The sequence below is a fragment of the Molothrus aeneus genome, chromosome 32 (genome assembly GCF_037042795.1).
Source record: "Molothrus aeneus isolate 106 chromosome 32, BPBGC_Maene_1.0, whole genome shotgun sequence".
NCBI classification, from domain to species: Eukaryota; Metazoa; Chordata; class Aves; order Passeriformes; family Icteridae; genus Molothrus; species Molothrus aeneus.
The window spans coordinates 2,264,553-2,291,024 of record NC_089677.1 but is presented as its reverse complement, the minus strand read 5'-3'; the positions used below and the strand labels follow the sequence as shown (position 1 = coordinate 2,291,024).

Genomic DNA, 26,472 nt, shown 5'->3' with positions numbered 1-26,472 from the left:
GAGAACCCAGTCACAACATTTCTTTGATCAAATTTAAGTAAGGAGCCCAAACCAGTTGGGGTTCTCCTGAGCAGCAGGCCAGCATGGTGTGAGCATCACTTCTGGATGTGCAACCCTGCTCTCCCTTCTGCCTCACCTTCACAGCAATTGGATTTTCCCAAGTTTATTTCTCCAGCCTATACTGCAGTCAGTGGAACAAAGTAGGTTCCTGCAGACCAGCCTGAAATAGCCTCAAATATTCCTTCATGTTCCTGATCATGATGGACAATGTGCTGCATGTTTGCAAGCTGGAAGCAAGGTTTAGAACACTTACACAATTTTATAGTTGTACTTTCTTCTCGAGCACATCCTAATTGCTACAAACTAGCTTAAGTAATTACTACTCATACAATACATATGTCATGGCAGGCAGCAGAATTTTTTGCAGCTTGCACATATAATAGCTAAATTTCAGCCAAATGACCCTGATTTGAGGAAAGAGTAGGAATGATTCATTTCAAATGGGCAATCCACTGCCAAATACCTCTCTCTTATGCCCTAAACTTCAAAGTCCAAAGACTGTTTGGGCTTCTAGCAGAGTTTTCAAAATTCCTTTCATTCCTTTAGGTTTCTGCATTCCTGTGCTGCTCCAGACATTGCCTCCTGCTCACATCCTCAAAAATCTGGTTTCTTTAAGGGACAGGCTAAGGATGATAGCCATCAGAACAAGCTTCCTAAATGCTGTGGGGTTGTTTTCTCTCTTTTTAAATAAGGAAAATGGGATGATCCATAAAATCTTTAGTCCCATTAACCCCATAGTTCATTGCACTGAAATACCCTATTTATTATTATCATGATTTCCCACCCACCAGAATGTTTTCGATCTTTGTACAGGAGGGGTAGATAAGAAAGAGACATACAAACCCCAACATGATTCAGAAAATTATAGTTTTAATGTTGACACAAGGAACTTGTGCAATGTTTCCCAGCAAGCAAGCAAGCAGGCTACCTGAAAAACAAATTCTACTCTGAGGCCTCCAATATTCAATAAACAAGACACTTTGTCAACACACAGCTATGTTTTACAGAAAGAACAAAAGCAAGACAAGGACAATGCAGACAAAGGGATTATCAATACAGTATATGGCATATTCTTCTGAGACAATTTTTTTTACCCTGGTGATCAGTACAGAAAAACAGTTGCATCAGCAGCTGATAGAACTGAAATATAAATCCTGCTGATAAGCATATCTGACAAGGATATTGATGGAGTCAAATCTCCTGTGGTTAGACAATGTGTGTTACATGACAGTTGTCTGTTTCATCCAGAAATAAGGTGCTGAAGACATCATTAAAAAAGGTAGGGTGGTATTTGCAGGCTCTGTCACAGTCAGGATTAAAGTTCACCTCCAAGATCTGAGGCTGCATAATTCTTTTCCCTGTCAAGGCAAACACAAACATTGCTGCTTAATGCAAACTCTACAGAGATCCCAAATCACTATTTTTCTTCAATCCAGAAATTATAGAAAATTATTGGAAAAAACATCTTTTGTGACCCAAACTGCCAAGCCAGTAGGGTGTTTTTGTTTCAGTAGGTTGGTTTTTATTGGAGTGACTGAAGTATGTTCTACCTTCATTATCCAGAGGACAATTATCCAACAGATTCTGGAACTACTGTGCTAATTCAGTGCCTCCTCTGGAATGAGAATTTGCAGCCATTCAATATGATCTCCCTGAATCAGCTGTTTTGCTTGTCAGTCTCAAACATCTTCAAGAAAACTCTGCTTCTCCTTTCACATTTCAGTACAAACCTTGCTTTCTTAAACCTCCTAGGTATTTAGCTGTCCTGTTCCTTTAACTGCAGCCACCCCCATCTGCCACTTCATACCACTCCTAAAGGAAGTCAGGAAATTTAACTTTCTCTTAAAACTTCATCAGTTCTGAATCAAATGCATTCTGTGCAGAGAAAACCAAAGGATTTTGTTTAATGTCTGGTGTTGAGATTGTTAAGTGAGGAACAACCTTCTGATGGATAAGTGAATCCTACTGTGCTTTGCACAGGAGCAACAAATCTCTTTGTCCACAGGCTGCCCACAGCTTTACAGCATTGCCACTGGCACCACCCCTCACTTTCAAAAGGCCAGGGACCTGTGCAGCTCATGTTCAGCCAGGCATGTAATGTGAGGTTGGTTCTTTTACTACAGTAGCTGTCCTCAATCCAGTAATGTTTGTGAGCTGCTTTGCTTATCCCATTCAGGACGCCTCTGGGACAGGTGAAAGAGGATCCAGTGTGAACATAGCAAAGCACATTTAACCCTTGCTCCACCTCATCTCAGCAGCAAAGGCTCCATTTTATATCTCCTGTTTCTCAATCATTTCCCTCCATGAAAGCAACTCAATCTTCACAGAATCAGTCCCTGCAGCAGTGGCCATGGGGCACTCACCCAACACACAACATCTAATTGCTCTGCATGCAAACGGGCCCAGGCAATCAACTTCTGTGTCCCAGAGAACCCAGTACCACACAAAGAGAGTATGCTCAGCTCCCTTCAGTATCCCTGGCAGTTCTCTTCGTGTTGGCACCTCTGCTACTTTTTTACCTCTACAAGGAACACATGTCTGAGTCAGGGACATTTACAGAACACTTCTGAGCCTCCTAGTGAGACAACAAACTATTCTGTCTGGCAGACTTTGCTACCAGTCCTCCATACTCCACAGCTGCCTGGAAGAAAGGCTTCAGGTAGGCAGCCATGCTGTGGCACTAACATGAAGCAGCCTCACTCACATGTTCTTGCAGAGACTTGGTAACAGCTGAATGTCAGCCCTGAGGACATCAACAGCACTGAAATGGTGAATGTGGTCCCTTCCCTGCCACAGTAAGTTACTGTGCACCGAACACTGCTCTAAGTCTGGAAGCCATAGGCAATTAGATGTCTCCAAGATTTTCATAGAGAGTTGTGTATTTCAGACATTTGTTTGGGGTTTTTGTGTGTGTGGTGGTTTGATTGGATTCTTTCCCCCCCCCCCCCCACCCCCCTGTTGTTTTGCTCTGTTTTTCTCCAAACAGAGAACAACGGCAGCAGGGAAACAAGGATGCAGCCCAGCAGCTGGCAGCTGCATCACTCCTGTTGACCAGCATGGCAGATGGTATCCCCACAAATTTGCAACTTCAGGTGTCAGTGGGAGGCACAGAGAACAGACTTCTGAAAAGGTCCACAAACATAAACAATTCAACACTCAAATAAAGAGCTTCTCACCATCTCTGCTGGTGTCCCACTTAAGCATCAAGTCAATGGCATATATCGCTCTTGAAGATGGATAATCACAGATGCCAAGAGGGGCAGGTTTAGATGTAGCAGCTTGGAACAATTCAGCAAATGCCTTAAAAATACTCGCCTAATAACAGAAAAAGCAGTGAATTCTGAATGAGCAGTGAGCTTCCATAAAAGCAACACACGTTTCTAATCACTTCATTCATGCAGTGTTTGAAAGGGTTTGTATAAATTGCACTACACAACAGATGAAAATCTGCACAGTACTGGCTTCCAAATGTGCATTTAGACCTAATGCCAACACAAAGAAAGAACTCAGCACCAGGCAATATCCATGGACTTTTCTGGGAAGCCAATGAATACTATGAAAATCCTAAAAATAGTGCATTTAACATTATAATTAACCCCCTTCTCAGGCATTATGCCAAGTATTGCACTTATGTGTAGAGGAGGGGAAAAAGAAAACCTAGGAGAGTTCTGTGAAAACCAGCAGTACAATTGTGAAATTCTTGCTTTTTTCCTGCCTATTCAGCTGTAGTCTTGCTTTGTTTTGTTCTGCAATGAAAAATCTTCTACCTATTTATACCCCTAAGAATGGTGGGGGGGACATAGAAATTTGAAGAATGTATTACATAGGTATTTTGAAAAACAGTCAAATATCCAATCTGGAAATGAAATAAACCAGGAAGAACACAGAGATGTGAGTTTTAGCATTGAATTTATGCTGCAGTGAATAATTCCCTCTATTTTTTGTACACTGTACTACATTGGATAACCTACAGGATGTATTTTTACATCTCTCTTTTCACCCCTTATAGTCTCTTTCAGACTATTTTAAAACCTGTCACAGTCTGAGTATACAAGGATCTAGTTAAAACAAATATGAATTAATCTAGGAAATCAAGTCACAGTTGGATAATTTATGCACTTTTGAATGAATATGCACATATAAAGGCTCAGCTATCATTCACTCTGTTTCTTCCAGCTCCTAATAAATATGGAAGAATGAAAGAATTCAGTTTTGTGCATGTTTCTGAAGCAGCTCTTCACATTCAGCTTTTTCTTTCAAGCACGAATCACAGGAAAAATGAAAATCAATGAGAAGGCCCTCATGTGCCTTCCTGCATGTTTTATGGAACTGTAGTATTTGGAGCTTCCTTTTTACAGTAAAAAGATGCCCTGGTATGAGAGAGCCATCTGTGTTCTTGTGAAAAGTCATCTCTGCAAGGAGCAGGGACAGGGCTCTGGCAAGGCTTCTAACACAGAGAAGCTGGAGCAGCAGCAGAAAACTCTACACTTGGGAGTAGTCAGGACTGGCTGTATTGCTACGTCCAACATAAAGAATTATCACAGTGTGATCATGAAGTAAAATTCTCAAATTATAAAATACAATCCTCTAACAAGCAAGTATTTGAGGGCAAATTACACAGTTTGAAGTAAAGGTTAACATATGATCTCCTTTGTGATACACATGAAATATGTCTTCTAAGAAAAAAAATCCTAACAATCCAAGACTTTTGGAAAAGCTGATTTGCTGAGTATAAAAAACCCAAAACACATAATGACCATTTACATGAAAAAGATGAGTTGCTGACTTACTTGCACTGTTGTCCAAGGATATTCAGGATATTGTTTTTCAAACAGAGGAATAAAGTCTTCACAGTGCACCTAAAACAGTTCAGTAACATCAAAGGCTGTCTTGGTCAGGAATGACAAGAGAATGGAGCATCAAATATATTTGCCATTCCTACAAATGCAAGTAGAGAACTAGGGAATTAAGACAGCTCCTGAATACCTTCCTTGTTGCAGGATTTCTTGTTGTAAAAGATCACAATAAGGCTTTGACAATGACAGGCTGTTGTTTTTTATAGTTCTTTTATTGTCTCTCTCAATGTGGATTCCATTCAGAACATAGGTTTGTATTACTTTAGATAACCACAGGTAACTGGGGCAAAGAGGGGAGAGAGTCTAGGAAAGTATTTGCTTAGGACTTCAGGTGTTTTGAACACCCTGTTGAAGTGGATGTGAAACAGACTATTTGCTAACAGCAAACACCAGAAGATTTTCTATCAACAGAAAGGTGAGGGAGTGTTTTGGACAGTTTGCTTACCTGTTTCAATGTCGCACCAGGAGTGTAATTCATGACAGTGAAATGCTTCTCGTAGTCATCCAAGTCATCAAGCGAGAACACCCTAAGGAACAGAACAACTCCTCAGTTTAAGGGCTCCGTGTCAGCAGGTGCAGCCTGCGAGGGGAGGGCAGCACCTGTTGGAGAAGCGCAGCCAGAACACGTCGTAGCTGTAGAGCCGCAGGGGCTGCACCGAGCGCAGCAGCACCACATAGCGCACGTCGAACTTCACCAGCCCCACGTCCTCGCGCTCAAACAGCACCGGCTCCTCGATGTACTTGCACACCACCTACAGCACAGCACAGCACAGGGACAGCTCAGGTGAAATGCAAGTGTCACTGCACCTCGGTGACTTAGGGCAGCCCTGCCTGCATTTCAGCTTTTCCCCAGAAAGGTGCACAAACAGACAACGTTGCTTTTGTTCACACTCTGACTACAGGTGTGAAAATATGGAGGCCAGGATATTCTCATTTTTAAAAATCACAGATTTCTAACTCTGGTGACCTTGCTGTTTTGCAACAATTGTGAAGCAATTCCGTGTGCATTTCTGTACCTCAGAAAACACATGCAGTCCACACGTCACCAACAAATGGTGCTGAAGCGAGCTCCAGTGCTCACACACAGTGAGGTACAGGTGGATGTTGCAGGCTCCCTGTAAAAAGCTCCATAACTCATCTCCTGTTGGCAAGGGTGGTCCTTTGTGCCACTGAGCAATAACAACCAACCAGGGGAAAGAAGCAATAATGTTCCCAAATTGATGAGCAATGCTAACTACAGCCAGTGTGTCTGTCTGCCAGCCTGAGGACTGGCTTTACAGCAGCACCACGCTGGAGTACACCTTATTGCCAGGGCAAGTTTTATTCTTTACATAAGGCAACATCAGGCTCTGAGTTCATCTTTGCAACAATTGGAGTTTACCAATTTGCAACTGAATCTACTCTGAACTGTATGCTTATGGCCAGCATATGTATTTTGAAGAATAAATTTCCTTTGTATTTTCAGACCTCGTTCTATGAAGCAGTTTTTTCAGCTTTGCTTTTTAAATCCCATTCAAAACTATGCCCTCTCACCTTTGGGCTGCTTTCCCTGTGCCTGATGATACTGTTCAGGTTGTTGGTGATGTGGGTATCCAGGCTTCTGGCCAGGTTCCATGGTTTGCATATCCAGTGATTATCTTCTCCTCTGGGAGAGAAAGTGAGAGAGCAATACCTGTAAGTATCCACCTCATTCATCCAGCTAAATATCCATTTGGCTGGATACATGTCTTCTCCTGAAAAAATACTTTATAAAGCTGTGGGCTACACTGCAAGAATTAAGACTTCTGCTGACAGCTGGGAGGAGTAGGTCTTAGGAATAAGGGAGAGAAAAGGCAGTGGTACCTTTCACAAATTTTTTTTTTTTTAGTTAGGGCCTAACTCTGTCTCACTGTTTATCTCCTTCTACTGCATCTGACTCCATCAAAAGGGGAAAACAACCCATCAACAGCAACACCATGAACATGCACAAGCAAGTCACAGTATGGAATTGTTCTGCTAGGAGCCTGAGAACACTCTGGCAGGGTAGTGTGCAATTTTCCAAGTTGGTCCCTACTGACACCTCAAAATCATTCACATTAAATGACACCAGAACTCATCTCTTTGGGAAAAAAACCACACAGTTTATCAGCAGCTCACACAACAGGAAAATAAAACCACACCACCATTGTCTCACTTTCTAGCCCCCAGACACCTCCTGGGGCAAAATTCTTTGAGATATCCTTGAGAAAATCCAGCAATATGCTGGTCTTTCCACCTATCTTTTCAAGTTAGGACAGGGTGATGCTTGACGTCCTTTCCTCAAACTATTAAAGTATCATAAAGTGAGCTAAAGATAGCATTTAACTTCTGTTTTGTTTGTTTGAAAATTCCTACCACCTCCTTCCCATTAAGCTTACATACACACTGCATGCACTGTCAGTCCCTGATGCTGAAAAGGAATTAAACTACCACACACGAGGGACACGTGGCAGGTGTGCTCTCTCCTGGTCAATGCCAGTCCATAAGACATTATGAATAGCAAATAATGGCCAAATGAAACACCTGGCAGGTGTCACCATAATACACAAGCATCACCAAAGCAGCAACCTTTCAACCACAGTACTCCATGACAGACAGAGCAGTAGCTAATGCTCTCTTTCTCTCTCACAAGAGGAGAAATCATAATTTCCACCCAAGGGAGCTGCACCAGCAGAAGTGTGGATTTAAAACCCTAAAGCTCCACAACTGCTTCAGTCTAACACCAATTTTACTTTCACAACCTTACAGAACCCAAGTACTTTAAACATTTTCCATTCCGGCTTAAGTACAAGAACAACTGCTACTGTTCTCTTGAAATAAAATCCCACACTTGTTGCAAACACATTTTGAGGCTCTGTATACCTGTTAAACACAAGAGGCAAGATCCTGACTAGGAAAAGAGCAAAGGACTTCAACTATGTATTCAAATCACAGCAAAGTTTCTGGGTTTCAAACTGCATTGCTTAATTACTTTTACCTAAAATAAAAACCTAAAAAGCCTCCACTTTTCAGGTAAAATTCACTTGAATATAAATGCAGCAAGAGCTAAATCATGGTAGTGCAACAGCTGCCAAGACCAAAATGTGGGCTCCTGGTCTTTGAGGGAAGTGAGATCAAGACAGGACAGAACCTAAGGCAAAGGAAACACAAGTCACCTTCTGTCTCGTTGCTGGAAGCAGCTGATAAACTGCGGCAATTCTGTCTTGAGGTTAAAAGTCCGAGGCAACCACCTGGGCCCATCTGGTCCTCCAGCTCGTCTAGCAATGGATGCCAGGCAGTCTTTGACAGTCAGGAGGTTCTCACATGGGAACTGGTTCACCATTACCTCAGGCCTCTCCTCACTTAGCTTCCTACAATGCAAACAAGTGCTTGGTGAAGGGGGAAGGCTGGGGAGGCCTTTGGGAACACAGTTTTTATAGCAAAGAAATTTAAAAATAAGTATTATCAGGGGAATAATGAATCCCATAATTAATTAACCTATAATCTTTGAAGTGTGAGAAGTTGTAGAGGATGTCTGCCTCTCCCTCGTTGTCTGTGAATACAAAACGGGGATGTGTCAGGCTGTTGAGAACTTGAGGAATGTCTGTGAAAACCCTAGAAGAAAGAAGCACACGAAAGAAGAAAAATGTCAGTTTAGTTCCTGAAACTGATCAACTAATGCTTGAACAGAAAAAAAACTTTTATGTTTTTCCTGTATACACTCTCTGTGACAATCTCTTCTTGATTCACAAAAACAACTTAAATTGAAGTGGGAGAGATAAAAAACTTGTGAGAGATTACCTAAAAATTATCTATTTTGAGATAGAAATATCAGAAGTAGTTTAGCTCTGACAGCCTTATAAAAACAACAGTTCAGAAGATGATGACTAAACCCCTGACACAGAAGCAGTGCCATTAATTCACTGTTCTACATGAAATATCCAGAAATAAGAGTGGCCTTGTGAATGCCTTCACTCCTGAAAGAGCTCTAGAAATCAACTTGCTGTCATCCACATGAAAGAAAGTCATAGGAAATCTTGTCAGCTTAATTCTGTAGCTTCAGAAGATTATTTTTGTTTGTTCAGAACTGTAAATAACACAAACATATGAAAGTAGGTACATTAGGTATATGCTGGGAATACAGAAAACTTTGAGGCTTGATACAAACTCCCTCTCAACCTCATTTAAAATCATATAAAACACCAACCCAAACCTCACATACATTTCAGAATGTAACCAAGAATGAGGTAAATTGTTGTATATCTTAGGAAAGTTCCCTCTCAAATAAAACCAGTGACTTGGGTGCTAAAATAAGCAGATAGAAATAATGGCTATTTTGATGACTTTATAGCTTTAAGTGAGGCCACTTAATTCAGAATTCAGCATGTTAACTCAAAAAGCAAGACTGTTTTTTATATCATTGTCATGGTAAGGAAACATTTGAACACAATAAAAAACCACTAATTTTTTCCATGAGAAACTATTCTATTCTTCCTTCTCTCCAGATCTATTCTTATCAGTTGTAGAACTTTCCTCTCCTCCTCCACTACTAACCAATTGGAAAATATATTCCCCTGAGAGACACATCTCTAACTTCTCTAAAAAGATGAGCTGCAGAAATAGCCCAGTCACAGGGGGAAATACATACTTTGCTTTTTAAAGAATTTAAGGTGTTTTGCATAGCTCCATGTGTGAGATATTGTAATATTTATACTATTTATGCTGAAGCCTGTAACTGACAGAGCTGACTTCACTCTGGATGAAGGGAATCAGCCTGTTGAAAGAAGCCACCAGTCCTTCCTCACTGTTGCAAGAGAACAAAATTAGTATTTCTACAGAGTCCAAGTAGCATTTCTTCCTGCAATTTGTGGCTTCTTGGCTTCTCCTTGTAAGTCTGCACACAAGGGGAAAGTGTAATACTAAATGTACTGGATCCACTACAAGTACTGCCAAACCCACAAGCTCCCCTAACATCCACTGGTTTGGAGCAACTGTTAGTCCTTGCTGGAGCAAGAGGAAATCAAAGTGGTGACCTAAAGACAAAAGGCCAATTATATAATGCTGTAACAAAGTTCTGAAGCATCCAAAATCTCCACACAAATAGGCAAGAAAGAGCACATGCAGCACAAGAAGTACTAAAATTGAAGTTGTTCAGAAAATCCCAAACTGGTTCTTTACAAACACACCCTACAAGTCACTATCCTGCAAAGATCCAGAGCACTCAGGATTACATATTTGAAGACTTGCTTAAAATGCAGCACAAAAGTAATAGGGGAGCTCAATTTAGCTTTAAGTGCAAGAACATCATTGCAATAAGATGAGGGAGGTTAAGATTAGAGAGGAAATAAGGCCATTTCATTTGTTCTAAGGTAATACACTGATAATGCCACAAAAAGATACACAGAGGTAAGGAATGCACCAAGTCCCATTCTGGCTTTGGCAGAGGGCAGAACATCTCCACTGCAATCCTGTATTATCAGCCAAGCTATTTTGGACCTTTCAGTCCAGTATCAGTGACACACTGAACTAATGAAGCCAGCTAACCATGCCTCCCAAATGATGGGTTTTTTCCCCTGGTCTCACTGAAGTCCTGGTAGGGATGCTATGAACTTGGGATTAAAGATGACATTCAGTGAAATGATACAAGTAAGATAAATATGTTTAGATGTTACTTAACTTTAAACTCAAAATATTTAAAGCTAGGAAGCAGTTATGAGAATCAACTCCCACAGCACAGAGCTGACAAGACCAACCAAAACAAAGAGTTGCCTCATAACAGCTCTGTGGACATTTTAAAACAGTAACTGATGTAGCTGAAAAGAAACATGAAAGAGAAGATCAAAAGAAACAGAGATGATCAAGCCCAACACCAACTGGAAAGACTTTCCCTAATAAATCTGTCTTTGAAGCATTTAGTTCTTTTGATTCTTTTTTTCCATTCAGCAATCAGCACAGCTGGATAGAACAATCTCCCTAGGGCAGCAGTTACAATGCTACAAGCCCTAATTAAACCTATAAATTTGCTGTATCAAACTAATTGTACTCACTCCCCTGCTTTTCAGGGCTCAGGTTAAACATTTATTTGATCTTCCACTCTCTGTCTTAACTCTGTTTGGATACTAGATGACTAAGAGTTTGTTCCAGTTTCTAAACTTTGCAGCTTGAATTTCTTCTGAATCCCCTAAAACAGCAGCAATCCACAAAGGAGAGCACAAACATTACTAACAGGCTACACCCATCTACCCAGCTCCACATGTTCCCATCTGTCTGCCCAGGATGACAGCCCTAAAACCTTTAGAGAAAGCCAAGAGCACTGGAAGGCTGCAGTTCCCACTCAGTCATCTGGACTCTGAGATGCTGCTCTACCTGTGGAGGAACATTAGTACACAAAATTCAGAGCATGAGAGAGACCTCATAGCCTTCTGTCCAGATATGAACAAGATAAAGGAAAAGGGAGGGAAGCCCTTAAGAGTACATTGACTGGGTGTGGATTAAATTTCTTAGAAGAAAAGTGGGAAGATTTAATGTGCTTCCCCCTCCTTCTCTGCCTAATGTGAGTGCCATTCATTTGAAATGTAAGATACAAACTAAAGAGGTAAGTAGGGAAAAATATGTCAGTGTTTCTCAACACCCTAAGTATTGCTTTCTGCCTCTATCAGAATGCATCTGACTTTGACTCCTGTATCTGAGCACATCAGATGAAAAGTATCAGCTTTTGCTTATCCTCACAGTCACGTAACCAGAGATTTCAACCACAAATGAAACCTTGACTACCACTGGGCAAGTTAACAAATGTCTCTCCACAAGAAGTGACTTCTGATTCTCAGTAGTTCTTCAGTGTGAGTACACCTACCAAATACATTTTAGTGGAACTTTACCATTTAAGCAAAAGGTTTCAAGCAAGAACTGTGATCCCAGTGTCAGAGCACAAACACCCCGGAGTGCAACTCACAGCACATGCTAAGCAATGGTTTGTTCTGGAATAAAACCAGTAACAAGGCAGCCTGGCCATGCAGCACCACCGTTTTTGCTCAAAAAAATCCCTTATCTTTGCAATGTTCTTCCAGCTTTCTTCTGAAATGGTTTCACAGCATACAGCTAATTTTTGTAGTAAACACACGTCCAATTTAAAACATCCCAGGTTTTTATAGGATTCCTGTTTGGTAATGCCACCTGAACAAGGGGAATAGTCTGTTATATTCACACAGCACAGAGCAACCCCTGTGGACATACATGCTATAATGCAGAAGACAAGTCTTTAGCGTCTCTTCTACATCTTATATCATTCTTAGTGAAAACACCACTGTGCAACTTAGTGTTAAAACATGATGCAACTTTTCTTTCACCCAGAAGGTGGCACTTACTAAAAAAAAGAAACAGAAAACCAAACTAAATTTACTTTTTAGAAATTATGTAAGTGACAATTCATTCACTTTGAAGAATAAATCCAAGAGCGGTAACTAGTAAGTCAGAATTTTAGGCAAGTGGCTCCATATAAACTCACCTTTAACTTGCCTCTGTTGTTCAAAGATGGAAAAGGCTGTTTGGCCTGAACACACTGCAATTACTGCACATAATTGTGGTAAGAAAACATTTTGTTTGTGAATACATACTTGAAAACTTTGTCTTTGGCATAAACTGGTGGATTTATCGCTACAGGAAGTTTTTCCTTGTTTTCTGCTAAAATTGCCTAGAAAACAGAAAACCACAAAAAGTTAATTCCAGTCAGAATGAAAGAGTCCATTGCATGTCTTACTCCATTCTCTTTGGTGCAAGTGAATTTCAGCAAAGTTACAATTCCATTATGTTGTGTACTATGTTGTTCAGAAAAAAAAAAAATCAGTACAAGAACAGAGGCAGAAGGAAATCCTAACAGTAAAAAGGAGTAAGAAATAAGGCTTCAAGACCAGGGCACATCAACACTGCTGAATGACCCTGAGAAATTCTTGTCTCCTAAACATGAGAAAAAAAATTCCTCAAATCACAGCCAACCATATGCAATAGAAGACAAAGTTGTTGTATTTCCAACAAAATGGAAGACTGACCATTTAGTTGTGATAGTTTGTTACAGATGACTAAAAAAATTATAGGATGTTGGAAGCCAATTCTGCTCCTGTGAAAATAAGCAAAACGTTTTTTGCAGTCTTCAGCAGCAACCATGCCTGCAATGTCTCTCTCTATCCTGTACAGCCCCCCTCTGACTGCTAAAAGGAAATACACTTCTGTATCCCTGCTGATGCCCTGCAAAAAGGAAAGCAGCTCTCAGAAACTCTGGGACAGGAGAAGTACATCTTGAGAAAGAAAAGCAGCTGCTGCTGCGCAACAGCTCTTTGAATTCCAGCTGATCCAGACTGTCATAAATTGCAGTGAGGTGTCTGTCCAGCCACATATGCACCTCTTTACCCTTAAGGTTGGTATAGCAATAAAATCCTGCTTAAGTGGAAAGACAAACAAAACCACAATGGTAATCAAAGATCTTAGACATCACCTTCTGAAACAGACTGGGCAGGAACAAATACAAAATAATGGTTGCAGTCACTCCAGAAAAAGAAAGTAGCTTGTACTTTTAAGGTGAGAAGATTACAATTCTCAGAACAGTACCAGAGGATGCATTACTGTGTTTTTTGCAGCTCAAACACAGGGAGCTGTTGAAATATCCCTAGCCCCATGAGATATTTCCTCCATCCCAGACATTTCATTAGAAGCTGCCTCCCCTGACACTTGTTCCTGCAATCAGTGCCCCATCATCACCCACAGCATCATTTAAGTTACAGTCTTTGTGGTCTGTGTTGGAAACCAGAATTGGATAACAGAATAAAAAACAAGTATCAAAAAGTTAAGTCAAAATGTTGCTGAGTTGTCACAGCAACTGGGATTATTTTACATATAATGAGAACTGTCAGCAACATGGTATCTCTTTCTAGCTGTATCTAGATGTATCTCTTTCTAGCTGTGTCACCTTTGGTGTCTAGGGATGTGGCATGCCCTGAGACACTCCTCACTGGTTTGTCACTAGCTGAGACTTTCTCTTACTCTAGAATGTCTAGCAGTAAATGAAAGCTCAGTTGGTTGGTTCTCGCATCAGTAGAGCTCTCATCTCCCCTCAACAGCTGAGTGGCAGAGACAGTTTAAAAAAAAAGCTACCTTGAAAAGATGTTTTTAAGGTAGAGTGGTAAAGGAGGATTCTGGACTCATTTGCCACACAGTTCTTTAACTTGACCCAATCATACCAAAACAGAATTAAAACATACAAAAGTTGCCTTTTCTGAGACCAAGGCACTTTTTGCCAAGAGAATACATATAAGACAAACTCTGGGTGCATTGCTGTTCCTCTGTTAATGCAAAGTACGGGTCTTCCAAAAATGCAAAATCACAACCAATCAATCTGCCTTAGGTTACATGACAGCCCAGTTATTATGAGTGTACAACTTTACCTAGCAGAAGGTTAACTTCACTTCTGACTAGATATTGTTAATAACAAGCTGGATGGAGCATTTTCTGCCTCTCATCCACCATAAAGAAACACAGGGTTGGGGTTTAGAAGCTGCATTTTGAATGCTATTAGTAGCCAGTAGCATCCTCATAGGTATCAGTTTCCTCATTTTTCTAATATGTGAATGTCATGTAGACATTGTTCATGACAAGGAGATTCCAAACATTCATTTCACATCCTTAAAATATCCCAAACGTTTATTAGAAAGGAAACAAACTGAATCAGTACTTTAGAAGAGTGCCATCAACTTAAAAATGTTTTTGCTCCAATATTTATTAGTTCTAAACCACAACATAGCCCAGCATCCAGTCTAAAAAATTAAACTTTTCTTAAAATAATAAAACAAATCTTTCTGTAATTCAAGACTGAACAGCAATGCTACAATAACAAATTCAATCAATAAGCCTATTAGGCAATGTATCAAACATCTACCTGGAAGATGGATGCCTCATATGAAGTACCTTGTAGTGTGCTTATAAAAATAGCCATGCAATACAGCAATAAAATATTAGAACTTGTTTATGTTGCTCCAGTATTTAAACACTTAGATATTACGTATAAGACATTTCTTGTCTCACTGTGCTTTGAATTGTTTTTTTTATTTTAATGGCTGTCCTTTGAATCAGTCTTTAAAAAGAAGCAAAATCAGAATTCTTGCAATGCTTTTCTAGACTCTGCCTCTTCTTAAAAGAGATAAGATATGGAATTAACCTGTTAAAATCATACCTGGTAATGCTCATCTGGTGGCTCTGGAGTAGAAGAGCTGACATCCAACACTTCAGGCACCCAGGGTAACAAAACACACTTCCTGATCAGGCGATCCGTCTCCCCGTGAGCGTAATCACGAGTGACTTCATCTGCACCAAAACCAGGAGAACCTTTAGGAACTGCCTTTCATTTCCCACTGAAAATCTTCAAATGACAGCTGCACAGTCAATACCAGCACAACTTTTGTTATTTAAATAAAAATTAGAGATAATTAATGAAACGTGATAAAAGAAGTATTATTCAGGATGTTTATCTTCTCCACGTGATGGAGGTAGAGGGTGGCCCCTGATTAAGATTACAGGAATAAATCATTGGCCTGGTGTTTCCCAACTTTCAGAGCCTAACTTTCTGACTCAAAGCTACAAACACAGATTTTAAGGGATTTTTTTTTAATCCCTCAGATGACTGAATTTGCAGTTTCACTAAGGTAGTGATGCAAGACTTAAATTCTCTGTCAATAAAACAATAGCAACATTTTTGGACTGCTAAAAGGTCTGTATCCTAAAATACAGAAATATTAGCCAGAGAGAACTTTTATATTTGACAGTGTTACAAGAATGCAGCCATTTTGGTCTTGAAACATTTGTTCTACTGTGAAATGTTCAATGATTTTTTAAGAACTGGCCCATTTTCTATCGCAAGCTTTAAAGAAAACCCCAGCTCCTCAGACACACACTCACCACCAGTTTCAAGGTCTCTCAAAGGCCAGAGAACCGTGTAAGCAATTTGTTGAGGCATATAAAACAGAGGTGCTGCTGCAAAACTTGGCTGGTCTGAATGCTGAATGCGTGATCCAAATTCATCCATGATGTACCAGACAGGAACCTTCTCCTCTGCAGTCTGCATGAATAAAGAGAGGGGGACATCTCGCACACATGAACTGCAGGAAAAGCTCCATGAGACAGAGGCACTGGCAGCACCCTTACACCACTTCTCAGATTCCTGCTTCAGCCTCCTCTTTCTTGTGCTACTGCTATTGCCTACCAGACCCACTTTCCCTGAACCAAACCAGCTGCTTAAGACAGCTAAACCAGCAGAAGGCTGCTTGGTAGGATTAGTTTTCCTTCAGTTTCTCTCAGAATCAATCAGCTAAAAAGTGTCTGAAGTTTAAGTGTGAAGGAGAGCAACACTGCCACCTGCAACAACAGCTGGCTGCAAGTGTGGAGGCTGCATCGTCAAAGCGCCCCTTCCTGCAACACTCATCACGAAAAAATCCTGAATGAGAAAATAAACTTTAAATTGCTTGGTAGCACTAATGTGGCCTTTTTATAAAGGCGGAAATGGAGCAGAGAGAGTAGACTTGAGATATTTCCTAGAAAATTGAACAGAAGACAAGTTCAGCTACAGGATGAATTAATTGTCTTCTGGAAAATCACTTTCCAAGTAGTAACACAGATAATTCCATTTCACTCACAAGCTATTCATGACAAATTGAGAAACAAAGAGATAGGATAGAAAGACTCAGAGATACTGTTCAGATTTCCCTTTCATTTAAGGAAAAAGTCACACTTTTTCCCTTCTCAGGGATTTTTCAGACCTGATTCTACTGTGAGTTAAATTTGAGCTTAAATGATAAAGATGACCAGTCCAGAGAACAATCTCAAGACCCTGAGCTAATAGGGGCAGTCTGATCATGCTCTCACTTCTCAGGGCTAGCCCTGCCCATTCTGCAAGGGGCTGAGGCCAAAGAATTCATCTTTCTCCTCTTTAATTCAAAAGACTCAAAAAAACATTGGAGCTCCAATGCAAACAGTACAATAGGGTTTTCACCTGCACCCCAAGGGTTGTATTCCCTCAAAAATGGCATGTGTGCACTTGAAGCATTTGAAGGCTCAAGACACGTTTGCACAGTGCTGAAGGGCTAGAGAGGGCAGGGTGACCAAATCTGGTGTGGTCTTACCCACACACCCTAAAAGCAGCATCTGCTCTCCTTCCAATGAGAAAGAATGCCTGTAAGGATCTTTGCTAATATTCATGTATTGGAACATATCCACCCCAAAATTTTTAGCATCCCGTACAGTCTTACCCCTTGCGAGAGCTGGTAGGTCTGGCTGTACTTCCACATTTCCTGCAGCACTTGCTCGATGCTGCCCTCGTCAGGGATCTCTCCGTGGAAGGGGATGCCCATGAGGTTGGCCATCCTGTGCAGCAGGCCGGGCACGTGGCGCAGCTGGTGCCGCACGTGCTCCACGCGGAAGGTCCAGGCGTGGTCGACGAGGAACACGCTGCAGGAGAGTTGGGGTGGCATCACACCCCGGGGTGCTGTTACCCCCAGGGCTCTCTCAGACACACACACACGTGCTCTGAACAAATGCTGCCTTTCCCTGGAGATGGTGTGATAGCTAATCTGCTCTGAGTCACAAAGTCACTCCCTGAGCACATACTGGGGCATTGCAGGAGCAACTTTCCAGCAGTAATTTACACTCCGGTTTTGCTCTAGAAAGCTTATGGTGCATTAGTGAGCATTTCCATAAAAATGAGGAGCAGATAAAGAACAGGCACTCAGTTTATGAGTTTATTCCCTTTAAAAGCCAAGAACACAAATGCCTTCCCTTTTTACCACTATGAACTCTACTGCAACAACCTGATATTCTTGCCTTAACCAGGAAAACGATACACTGTTTTGAAAAATTACTTGAGGACCTTGTTAGCCACAGGGTTTGTGATATCTACTGTCATCTGTAAAGCCACGTGGAGAAGTCTGATCATCAGAAGCCTGTATGTGCTATTATAAGAAAATGAGCAATAAGTTTTGATCATTTCCATTTGTTTTGTTTTTTTTTCCTTTGGGTAGGGGTGGGGTGTGTCACCAAATCATTTTTAGAAAAAATTGCATTGCTTAAAAAATTTACAATCTAACCTAAAATAAAACCATACATATCTGGCACAGCTTCCCTTGACAAGTTTAATCCTTGCTTAGGCTGCATGACTTTTAGAAAAAAACCACAGTTTTTCAAACAGAAGGGTTCTTCACATTTTGGTGATATCGTCTGACTGAACAATTACAGAGAAAAATCTGAATTCTACTTGCTAGCAAAATCCCCACAACACACAAAATACCCTCCACAACACCTGTATTTCAGAAAGCTGAAAACATGTTAGCTGTCACATAGGGCAAATATGGTTGAACAATTATTGTATCCCAGATTCCACACACACATGAAACCTAACTTAATTTTAAAATTAGACTCCTATGAATGCTAAGGTCAAGTTCTTTCAAAGAATGCTAAGGTCAAGCTCTTTCAAAATGTTTGCAAACAGGGGTATTGGTGTTCTGCTCCCATATTCAAACTACCTGAATGCTGCAAAGAAGCCCAAGATTATCAAAGGAGCTGGTTTTGAACTTGATAATTCAAGTGTATTCTCAGATTTAGAAAGGTGATTACTTAGGATAAGGCAGGGCACATACCTATGAATCTTTGTTGGTTTTACTCATCAAGCTTAATTTAAATTTTTAGGTTTTGCATGTTTACCAAAGATCTAAAAAGTATGAATGGTCTCAAAGAAGTTTTACAGAACTGAGCAGAACTGAACTTAGATCTCCATCAGAGATGACTTCATCTCACTGCTTTTTATTAATGTATGACAAGTACCCTGTTCTATATCTGAAACCAGTAAGAACACAAAAAGCAGTACTATAACATAAAGTTGTTTCTTACACAACTTTATACTAGTCTTATACATGCCTCCTAGTCTTATACATGCCTCCTAGTCTTACATTCATGACAGATAAGCTGATTGTTAGCGAGAGAACAGTAATTTAATATATTGAATTCCACACACATGCACACGACCACTCTTGAATTATTTTTCAGCCAACTGAAGGAAATGGAAGCCCACAGAATATTACTGTGAGTACCTTGGCATGAGGTTTGTGGAGATCACAAGTATTTCTTTAGTTTTTTTTCCACAGGCACACAGTCTTGCAGATACAAAGGTTTGCTCTATTTCTGCAGAAATCATTTCAAGGTTGCCTTTTCCTTATTTTCTCCCCGAGTTTACTAAAAACCAATTTCTAAGTATCTTCCTGCATGACTTAAAAATGAAACACATTAGGATATTTGTGCTCCCAGTACCCTTTGCAAGGGGTGCTTCATAGCATGCATCTTTCCTCAAACATACAGCTATGTCTTAGAGGTGGAAAAGAGGATTTCTGAATAGGTTCCAACAAGTCTCAAAGCAAGTCACTATTATTTTAGGGTTTCACACTACTCAAAGACTGAACAATATTTTCAAAATCACAACTCACCTATTGGGATTAGAGGCTTGAAGTCCATTCTCATTTGTTACAATAACTTTGAAACAAGGTCCATTTCCAGGATTTGGTTTCTTTTTAAATTGTTCTTCCATTTCTTCATCAACTTCTTCCTCCTCATCCACCTCTTCTACTTGCATTATTCCAAAGTAGTCACCAGCATCAAATATCTGAGATGGAAAGTGCAGAAAATATCATGCAACGGGATAAGATAGAACTCTGATATGCACAATGAGACACCTGTAGACATTTCTTTCCTGTAATCTGATAAAAAAACGGCATTTTTAACTTAAGAGATGAATGAACAACAGTATTTATTCTTTCACATTTTAATAGAGCTGTTTGTTTGGGAAGTTTCTTTAGTCAATATTGGCAGGAAGCTTTGTTGGTTTCTTTGGCAGCAGCAGGCCTACTAACGATTGCCTATCAGTTTAACGTCTCATTAAGAATTTTAGAGGCTGAAAACAGAATACCCTTGCTCAACCTTTGCTAAAATCAGTAGTTTAAGACCTGCAAAACTGAGTGTTACCCAGGCTCTACAACCATACTAAAGTACATTAAGATCCCTGAAGAAAAAGAGCTTTTCCCAATTGAGTTCTGAACCAGTTAAGAAATCTCAGCCTGCTTCTCTCTCTCTTCTTTCCCTATTAAAGGAACTATCAGTGCTCACTCACCCCCAGGTAAATTGGGATACTCCTTATATTGCTATATATAAAATTAAGTTTCATACACTTATGTCTACTAAGGTGCTGAAAGGGGTTTGTTTACATTCTTGCCTACTCTGGATGCAACAACTCCATCTAGAACATACAGAAAGAGGGCAGTCACCACACAGGGCTCCCTTCCCAAACAGTGGGCTGGCATATCTGGCAGAACTAAGACTCTGCTGACAACTCTCATCATTTCAAAATGAAGACATGCTTTTAGAAGATAAAAATAGGTAAAGCCTCCAAAGACTGTTGAAATTTTTCAGAAAGAATTATTTTGCTAGAATCACTCACATACTACCTAATAAACCAGGCATGGGCAGACAGATCATTTCCCTCAATCTAATATGACTAAAATGTAGCAGGGAAGGAGAAAGGTCTAAAGTGTGAGCTCTCAAGTTACTGGTTCAACACTCCAAACCTGCAATGGTTCAACACACAGCCTGCAATGCCACATTATTAAAATTCATTACTTCTATATATTGACAACTTCTTAGCTGTAAAATGCCAGTGGCAGCAACAAGCTTCCATTTGTTCAGGTGAGTGTTTCTACAGGACAATTATTTTTGCTAAGCCTTAACAGGAAGATGAGGAAATCAACTCCACAATTGTGAAGAAAGGGCACCTAGAAAAAGCAGACAGTTGCTCAAAGAGGGAGTGTCCACCATTACAGGGAGAAAGTCAGCAGGACAGCAACAGCTACTTCTCATCTACTTACTTCTCATCTACTTCTCAGCCAGATCAGATCCAAGTGAAGAAGTATCTGAAATTCCCTTCTGAGGAACAGGGGATGGTATTTTCCTCTGGGATGGTGGAAGCAAAGGGGAGGGGACCATGTTGGATAAAAAATAATAGAATGTCTTGGGTTAGAAGGGACCTTAAAAGATTGTCTTGGTTCCATCCCTGCTGCCATGGGCAGGGATGCCTTCCAGATGCTAACAATAGCTAACAGCTATTAGCTGTTATTAGCTAACAGCTTCTTAGCACACAGCTTCTTAGCTAAATGCTAAGGAGATGCTAACAGTATGTTGGCTAATACATGCATATGCATCTTTTTAGGGTAAAGAAAATTACTCTCCAAACAAACTTACTAGAGATTAAAACCACACCCATTAAAAAAAAAATCAGAAACTTAGTTTCTTTCACTTCAGCAGGTATCAAAATAGCAGTTCCAATTTATTTCTAGTTTTCCAGTTGCTAGAAGAGGATAACATTACTCAGTAATAAGCAGTATCAAAACCTCTTGCTGTTCTAATAGTAGCTTTCAATTCTTTTTCAAGTCTCTGCACAGTTACCTTGAAAATTTGTAGTTATTGAACTTCATGTAGCTGCAGGCAGGTCCCAGAAAAAGGAAGAGCCCTTCCCTGTGCTCACAACTAATTTTTGTCAGATTGGCTCCCAGCTGGGTGAGCTCCCTGGTCAGGTTAGGGGCACAAATGCTAATCCCAGCCCATGGCAGCCAGCAAAAGCAGTGCCAGGAAACACATTCCACTCTTCCCTGAAGTGACACTTCAGTGCTCCTGCCTGGATCAAGGGCCATCCTCAACAACCTCATTAGCCAGCAAAGAAGCAACAGGCAAGTGAGTGGGAATCATCAGAAAATGAAAAGTGCAAGTGTGACTCAGGGGAGCCACTTGGTATGTGCTGCATCGTGGCACTGTGTGTGTTTTCCACACTTGGTTTTTGTCTTAAGGAGTTTGTGAAAGGGACAGGAGGCCAGCCAGCGGCTGACTCAGCTTCAGCCTTCCCTCAGGACAGGCTCCACCTGTTTACCAAACACCCACAATGAATATCGAGTTCCTCCATAACACTAAGGGGAAGCTGTTGCATTTATATTTTATTTTATTTTTTTGTATTTAATATCATCTCAAGACTGAAAAATGAAGGGATTCCAAATGCCCTAAGCCAAAGTTTGGTCTTTCCCTCTGACAAATTATCAGATACACCAGGCTGTAGCAGTTGCATTTAGCAAAAATCTCCACTTTTAATACCTTTACAGAATTATGCTTAATGAAAAATTTCTTCTAGAGAATTTATAACCACTTAAAAGTGAACTATGTGTATTCCTCACCCAAAGCAAATCACACTTCTCGCAGCAGCAGCAGCTCAAGACCACCTTTAATCAGTGGCTTTTTGTGAGGGTTTTGCTGTTTTTTAAACTCGTAATTGATAATACAAGCAGTTCAGCAGTTCACGGATGGGTTTGGCAGAAGCACCTCGTTGTCAGTGTGGATACACAGACAGTTCTGTGTGTCCTCTCTTCCTCCCTCCCTTTGAGCCAGGCTGTCACACTGAACCTATTAACACAGCAGCTCCATTAAGGGAATCTTAAGTAAGCTCCTTAAGCAAAAACCAGCTGGATAAGATCACACCACCAATCTGAAAAGTAATCTCTGGCTTGAAGCAGAACAGGGAGAGCTCACATTAAGTATTCCACCAGTGCAACCAATAACTTCTAGACAGCAAAAAGGTACCAACACATTCCAGTGGCACAACTGCTTGCAAGCAAAACATGTTTGGGCAAAATCCCTCCCTCTGCATGTTCAGGTACAGTTCCAACCTAACCAACCCCAGCAAACCAGAGAACTTGATACCAAAGCAGGTACATGTCACGACATTAACCACACAGGCATCTCTAGCAAATTCTTTTAGGGCACACTGCAAACTGCTTTGAAGGCCACAGGTAACCTCTAAGCAACAGGCTGCCTTCCACTGCTCTGGAAAATAAAATCTAGCAGTATTATCATGCTGCATTCCTTCTAGTAATTAATTAAGAGCCTCCATTTCTAACTGGGATGAAACTCTAAGCAGTCTCTTGCCAGCAGCATGTGAGGGCTACAAAAACCTTCCTGCAATACAGAGAAATACAACTGCAAAATAACTTAGTGTATGGCTGGAATAGAAAAAGAAAATATTATGAATAAATTAGATGCAGGCACTGTATTTTCCAGGCTTATAAACATACTATACAGTTTATTCAAGAGCATAAGAAACATTCACTACACTAGAAACAGAATTTCAGCACTTATAATGAATGATTACATATGCATATATTTTATTTTTCAAGTTTCTGCCAGAAACACAAAAAGAATTTCCTCCCAACAGATGCTGAATGTTAAATGCAAATGAATAACTAAAGGCAGGTTTACCAATCTAGCAGTTACACCATGTTTTGAATGAGCAATCCAATTACATAATGCTCTCAGAAGGAAACCTGCTCCAGCAGATCCCAAGGTAAATTAAAAAAAAACTAAAAACAACCAAACCCTCCACTTCTCACAGGCTTTGGTGTACACAGTGGAGCGAGGGTTGAAATATGTGTGACAGTGTTGAATAACAGTTGCTTGGGCTGGGTTCTAGAGGTATTGATGCAAGAGATATTTTTATCTGTATTATAGATGCAAATTTTTCAAGTTCTATGCTAGAAAGTTTTAATCTTTGCAGCAGGTTAGGACAAAGGAAAAATTCCTCCCATTTAACACATGTCACAAGAAACATCCTATGTTCTACACTGCCCTGGGGTTTTGCCCCCTGAGTTATATTTTATTACTTAGATTCCCAAAACCATTTCACCCCTTCCCCTCACCTCCTTTTCTTTCTTTACTGCTGCTCCTCCAGCCATTCTGCATAGTCCAGTTCTAAGTAAGGTCCTGTGACTCTGTCTCTACCTCCTCAAGAGGTTATCCCAGTCCACAGCACTCCTCACAGTAACTTTTCCTCAACACCCCTGTTTTCTCCATATCCTTTTGCCCTTCTTCTGGGCAAAAACCAGGAGCTGCAGCAGTAGAGACAAGCACTCAGCAGCTTGCTTTATCTTCCAAAGCTCACTGAAATAATTAAGTCTCTTTTTCCACACACACTGCTACATTTAGTACAGAAGAGCCTGCTCAGCCACTACTGCAAGTAAAATGAAGCAGCAGGAGCAGTCTGCTGCCTTAGGGCATGTGCTTTCTTCCTTATGCCTTTCATCATCCCAGCCTCCCTAAAAACATCAGCACCAGGGATCTCTCCTCGCTCTATTGTCCTACCTTTTCAGTGTTACACCCTCCCAGCAAAGCTGCTAACAAGCAAGGATTTCAGCCACAGGTTACAAATCTCAAGCCTGCATTAGGTCACAGCACAGGTTCAGTTTGCTACCTCCAGCTTCACACCGGCATGTGGAAACATAACAGCTCTCAACTTTGGGTTTTCTATACTGTCTTCTGTTCCATCCTCTTCCAGGACATCCCTTCTCATACCCTCCTACCTAAGCAGAGCAGCAGATATTCTGTGGTGGTGTTCCCAGGGGTCCCAGGATGAGGGAAGAGATGAGAATGTTGACTCCATGTTTCAGGAGGCTGATTTATTATTTTATGATACATACTACACTAAAACTATACTAAAAGAATAGAAGAAAGGATTTAATCAGAAGGCTAGTTAAGAATAGAAAAGGTATGATAACAAAGGCTTGTGACTGACCGAGACAGTCCGGACAGCAGGACTGTGATTGGCCATTAATCAGAAACAACCACAGGAGACCAATCACAGATCCACCTGTTGCATTCCACAGCAGCAGATAACCAATGTTTACATTTTGTTTCTGAGGCCTCTCAGCTTCTAGGAGAAAAAATCCTAAGGAAAGGATTTTTCATAAAACAAGTCTGTGACAATATTCCTGCTCCACTTAAGTTCCTTGCATGAATACTTACTGAGGGAGACGTAATTCCACAAGGAGTTTGTGACTGGGCATATGCTTGAGATAGTATAGATTTTCAGTAATCTTCTCTGTAATAAACACATATTCCTGTTATTAACACCACCACACAACAGACTGAAAGCTGCAGGAACATAATCAGACCTTTCCTGACTATAAACACTCATATCATGACTTGCAATGCTTTTCTCCTGTTCCTACTTTGGAGCTGAGATGGGGAAAAGAAGCACTCAGGTAATTAGAAATTACTTTACCTGTACATGGGTGTTAAACTGCAGTTCCCTCATCTTCTCTACCATTCTATACTACCAGCTCAAACTTCTCACCCCATCTCACCCATTTCTTCACTGCTTATCCTGCCTTCCAGCAAACCACCACTAGTTGCTTTCTCCAGTTATAAGATCTCTTTCTCTCCTCAGGACTAGAAATTCACCTCATTCATATCCTCTTCTCCAGGTCAACTCCTCCAGTCTCCCTCAAGCACTCTCAATTCTCCAGACGAAAGGTTTTTGCCTCAGTTCCTTGTTCCTTTACTCCCACAAATCAAAGACAGCTTTCCTCATCACTGAGGCTGGGCTGCAGATGTGCAAACAGAAAAAAACTGTCTAAATACAACCCGTGTCTTTACAATCTGTTTAAAATCACTCTTTTTCTTGTCTTTGTTTCTCTTCCCTTTCTCATCACAAAGCTTCAGGAAGCAAGCAGATGGTTGCTATAAAGGTGAAAAGGGATACTCCACCCTGCAGTGTGCCTGTGCCTCCACATTCCCTTTAGCTCAGGGCCAGGGGTCAGCTTCACCTGAAGAATACTGCCCAAGCCAGATAACTCATGCACACATGAGGTGAGCTGGCTGAGCTCTGCACAGTTATAAGTGACTGACCGCAGGGCAGATCTGCGTGGAAGTGAACTGGAAAAAAAATTAAAAATCAGGCAAAAGCCAATACAAACCATAATGGATTACGATATGACAACATCCTGAGTCTAACACTACTACGGTTGCTGTTTTTTCTTAACTCTCTTTAGCATAAAAAGCTGAAGGGTTGAGGACATTGTCCTGCATTTGCCTGGGACAGAGATAATTTTTTTCTTTTAAGCTGGTAGAATGCTGTGGTTTTTTCGATTCATCACCTCTCTCCAGTACTGTATCGCTAGTTACGAGGCTTTCCAAACGCTTCCAAACTTCACGCCGACAACAAAAAGACGAAATCAGATATGTACAATACACCTGACGTCTTTTAGAGCCCCGAGCTGCAGTCTCGGTAACACAACCCGCACCGTGCCTTTCCCGCTGTCCCCTGCTGAGCAACACCGGGACTCTCTTCTTCGCCCAGGGCTGCAGGGGCTGCCCTCAGCACGGCTCTCCACGGCCATTCCCACGGCCGCCGCTCGCCCATCTCGGGGCTGCTCCCCCAGCGCGGCTCTCCCCCAGCCCGGGGCTGCCCTCCGGGGCTGCTCCCTCAGCGCCGCTCTCCCGTGCGGAGCCGCCCCAGCGCCGCTCACCCACCTCTCCGCGCAGTTTGCGGCTCAGGCTCTCCCAGTATTGCGTGGGGACCTGCGATGCGCGGAGCGCGGCCCCATGCAGGGCCACGAAGGCCGCCAGAGCCTCCTCGCCCTCTCCCGCCATGGCCGGGCCGGAACGCGCC

At 41.2% G+C, this 26,472-nt stretch overlaps 1 protein-coding gene across 1 annotated transcript; it reads right to left on the bottom strand.

Moving 5' to 3' along the window:
* Positions 1–910: 910 nt before the first annotated feature.
* On the bottom strand, positions 911–26,472 carry TTLL12 (tubulin tyrosine ligase like 12). Its single transcript, XM_066568410.1, has 14 exons — positions 26,334–26,472; positions 19,424–19,599; positions 17,201–17,399; positions 15,855–16,014; positions 15,133–15,263; positions 12,527–12,603; positions 8,412–8,528; positions 8,090–8,284; positions 6,450–6,561; positions 5,517–5,668; positions 5,362–5,443; positions 4,851–4,919; positions 3,237–3,375; positions 911–1,418 (listed from the first exon to the last, which is right to left on the bottom strand). Exons 1-14 carry the CDS (start codon positions 26,451–26,453, stop codon positions 1,267–1,269), a joined length of 1,881 nt encoding a protein of 626 aa, XP_066424507.1. The 5' UTR covers positions 26,454–26,472; the 3' UTR covers positions 911–1,266.

Bases quoted from the DNA above. Each gene is read 5' to 3' on its own strand.
- TTLL12 (XM_066568410.1), bottom strand. From the start codon at position 26,453: ATGGCGGGAGAGGGCGAGGAGGCTCTGGCGGCCTTCGTGGCCCTGCAT. The intron at 8,285-8,411 runs GTTAATTAATTA...TTTGCATTGTAG, and splicing joins TCACACTTCAAAGATTATAG to GAAGCTAAGTGAGGAGAGGC. The intron at 3,376-4,850 runs GTAAGTCAGCAA...TTCTGTTATTAG, and splicing joins ATCCTTGGACAACAGTGCAA to GCGAGTATTTTTAAGGCATT.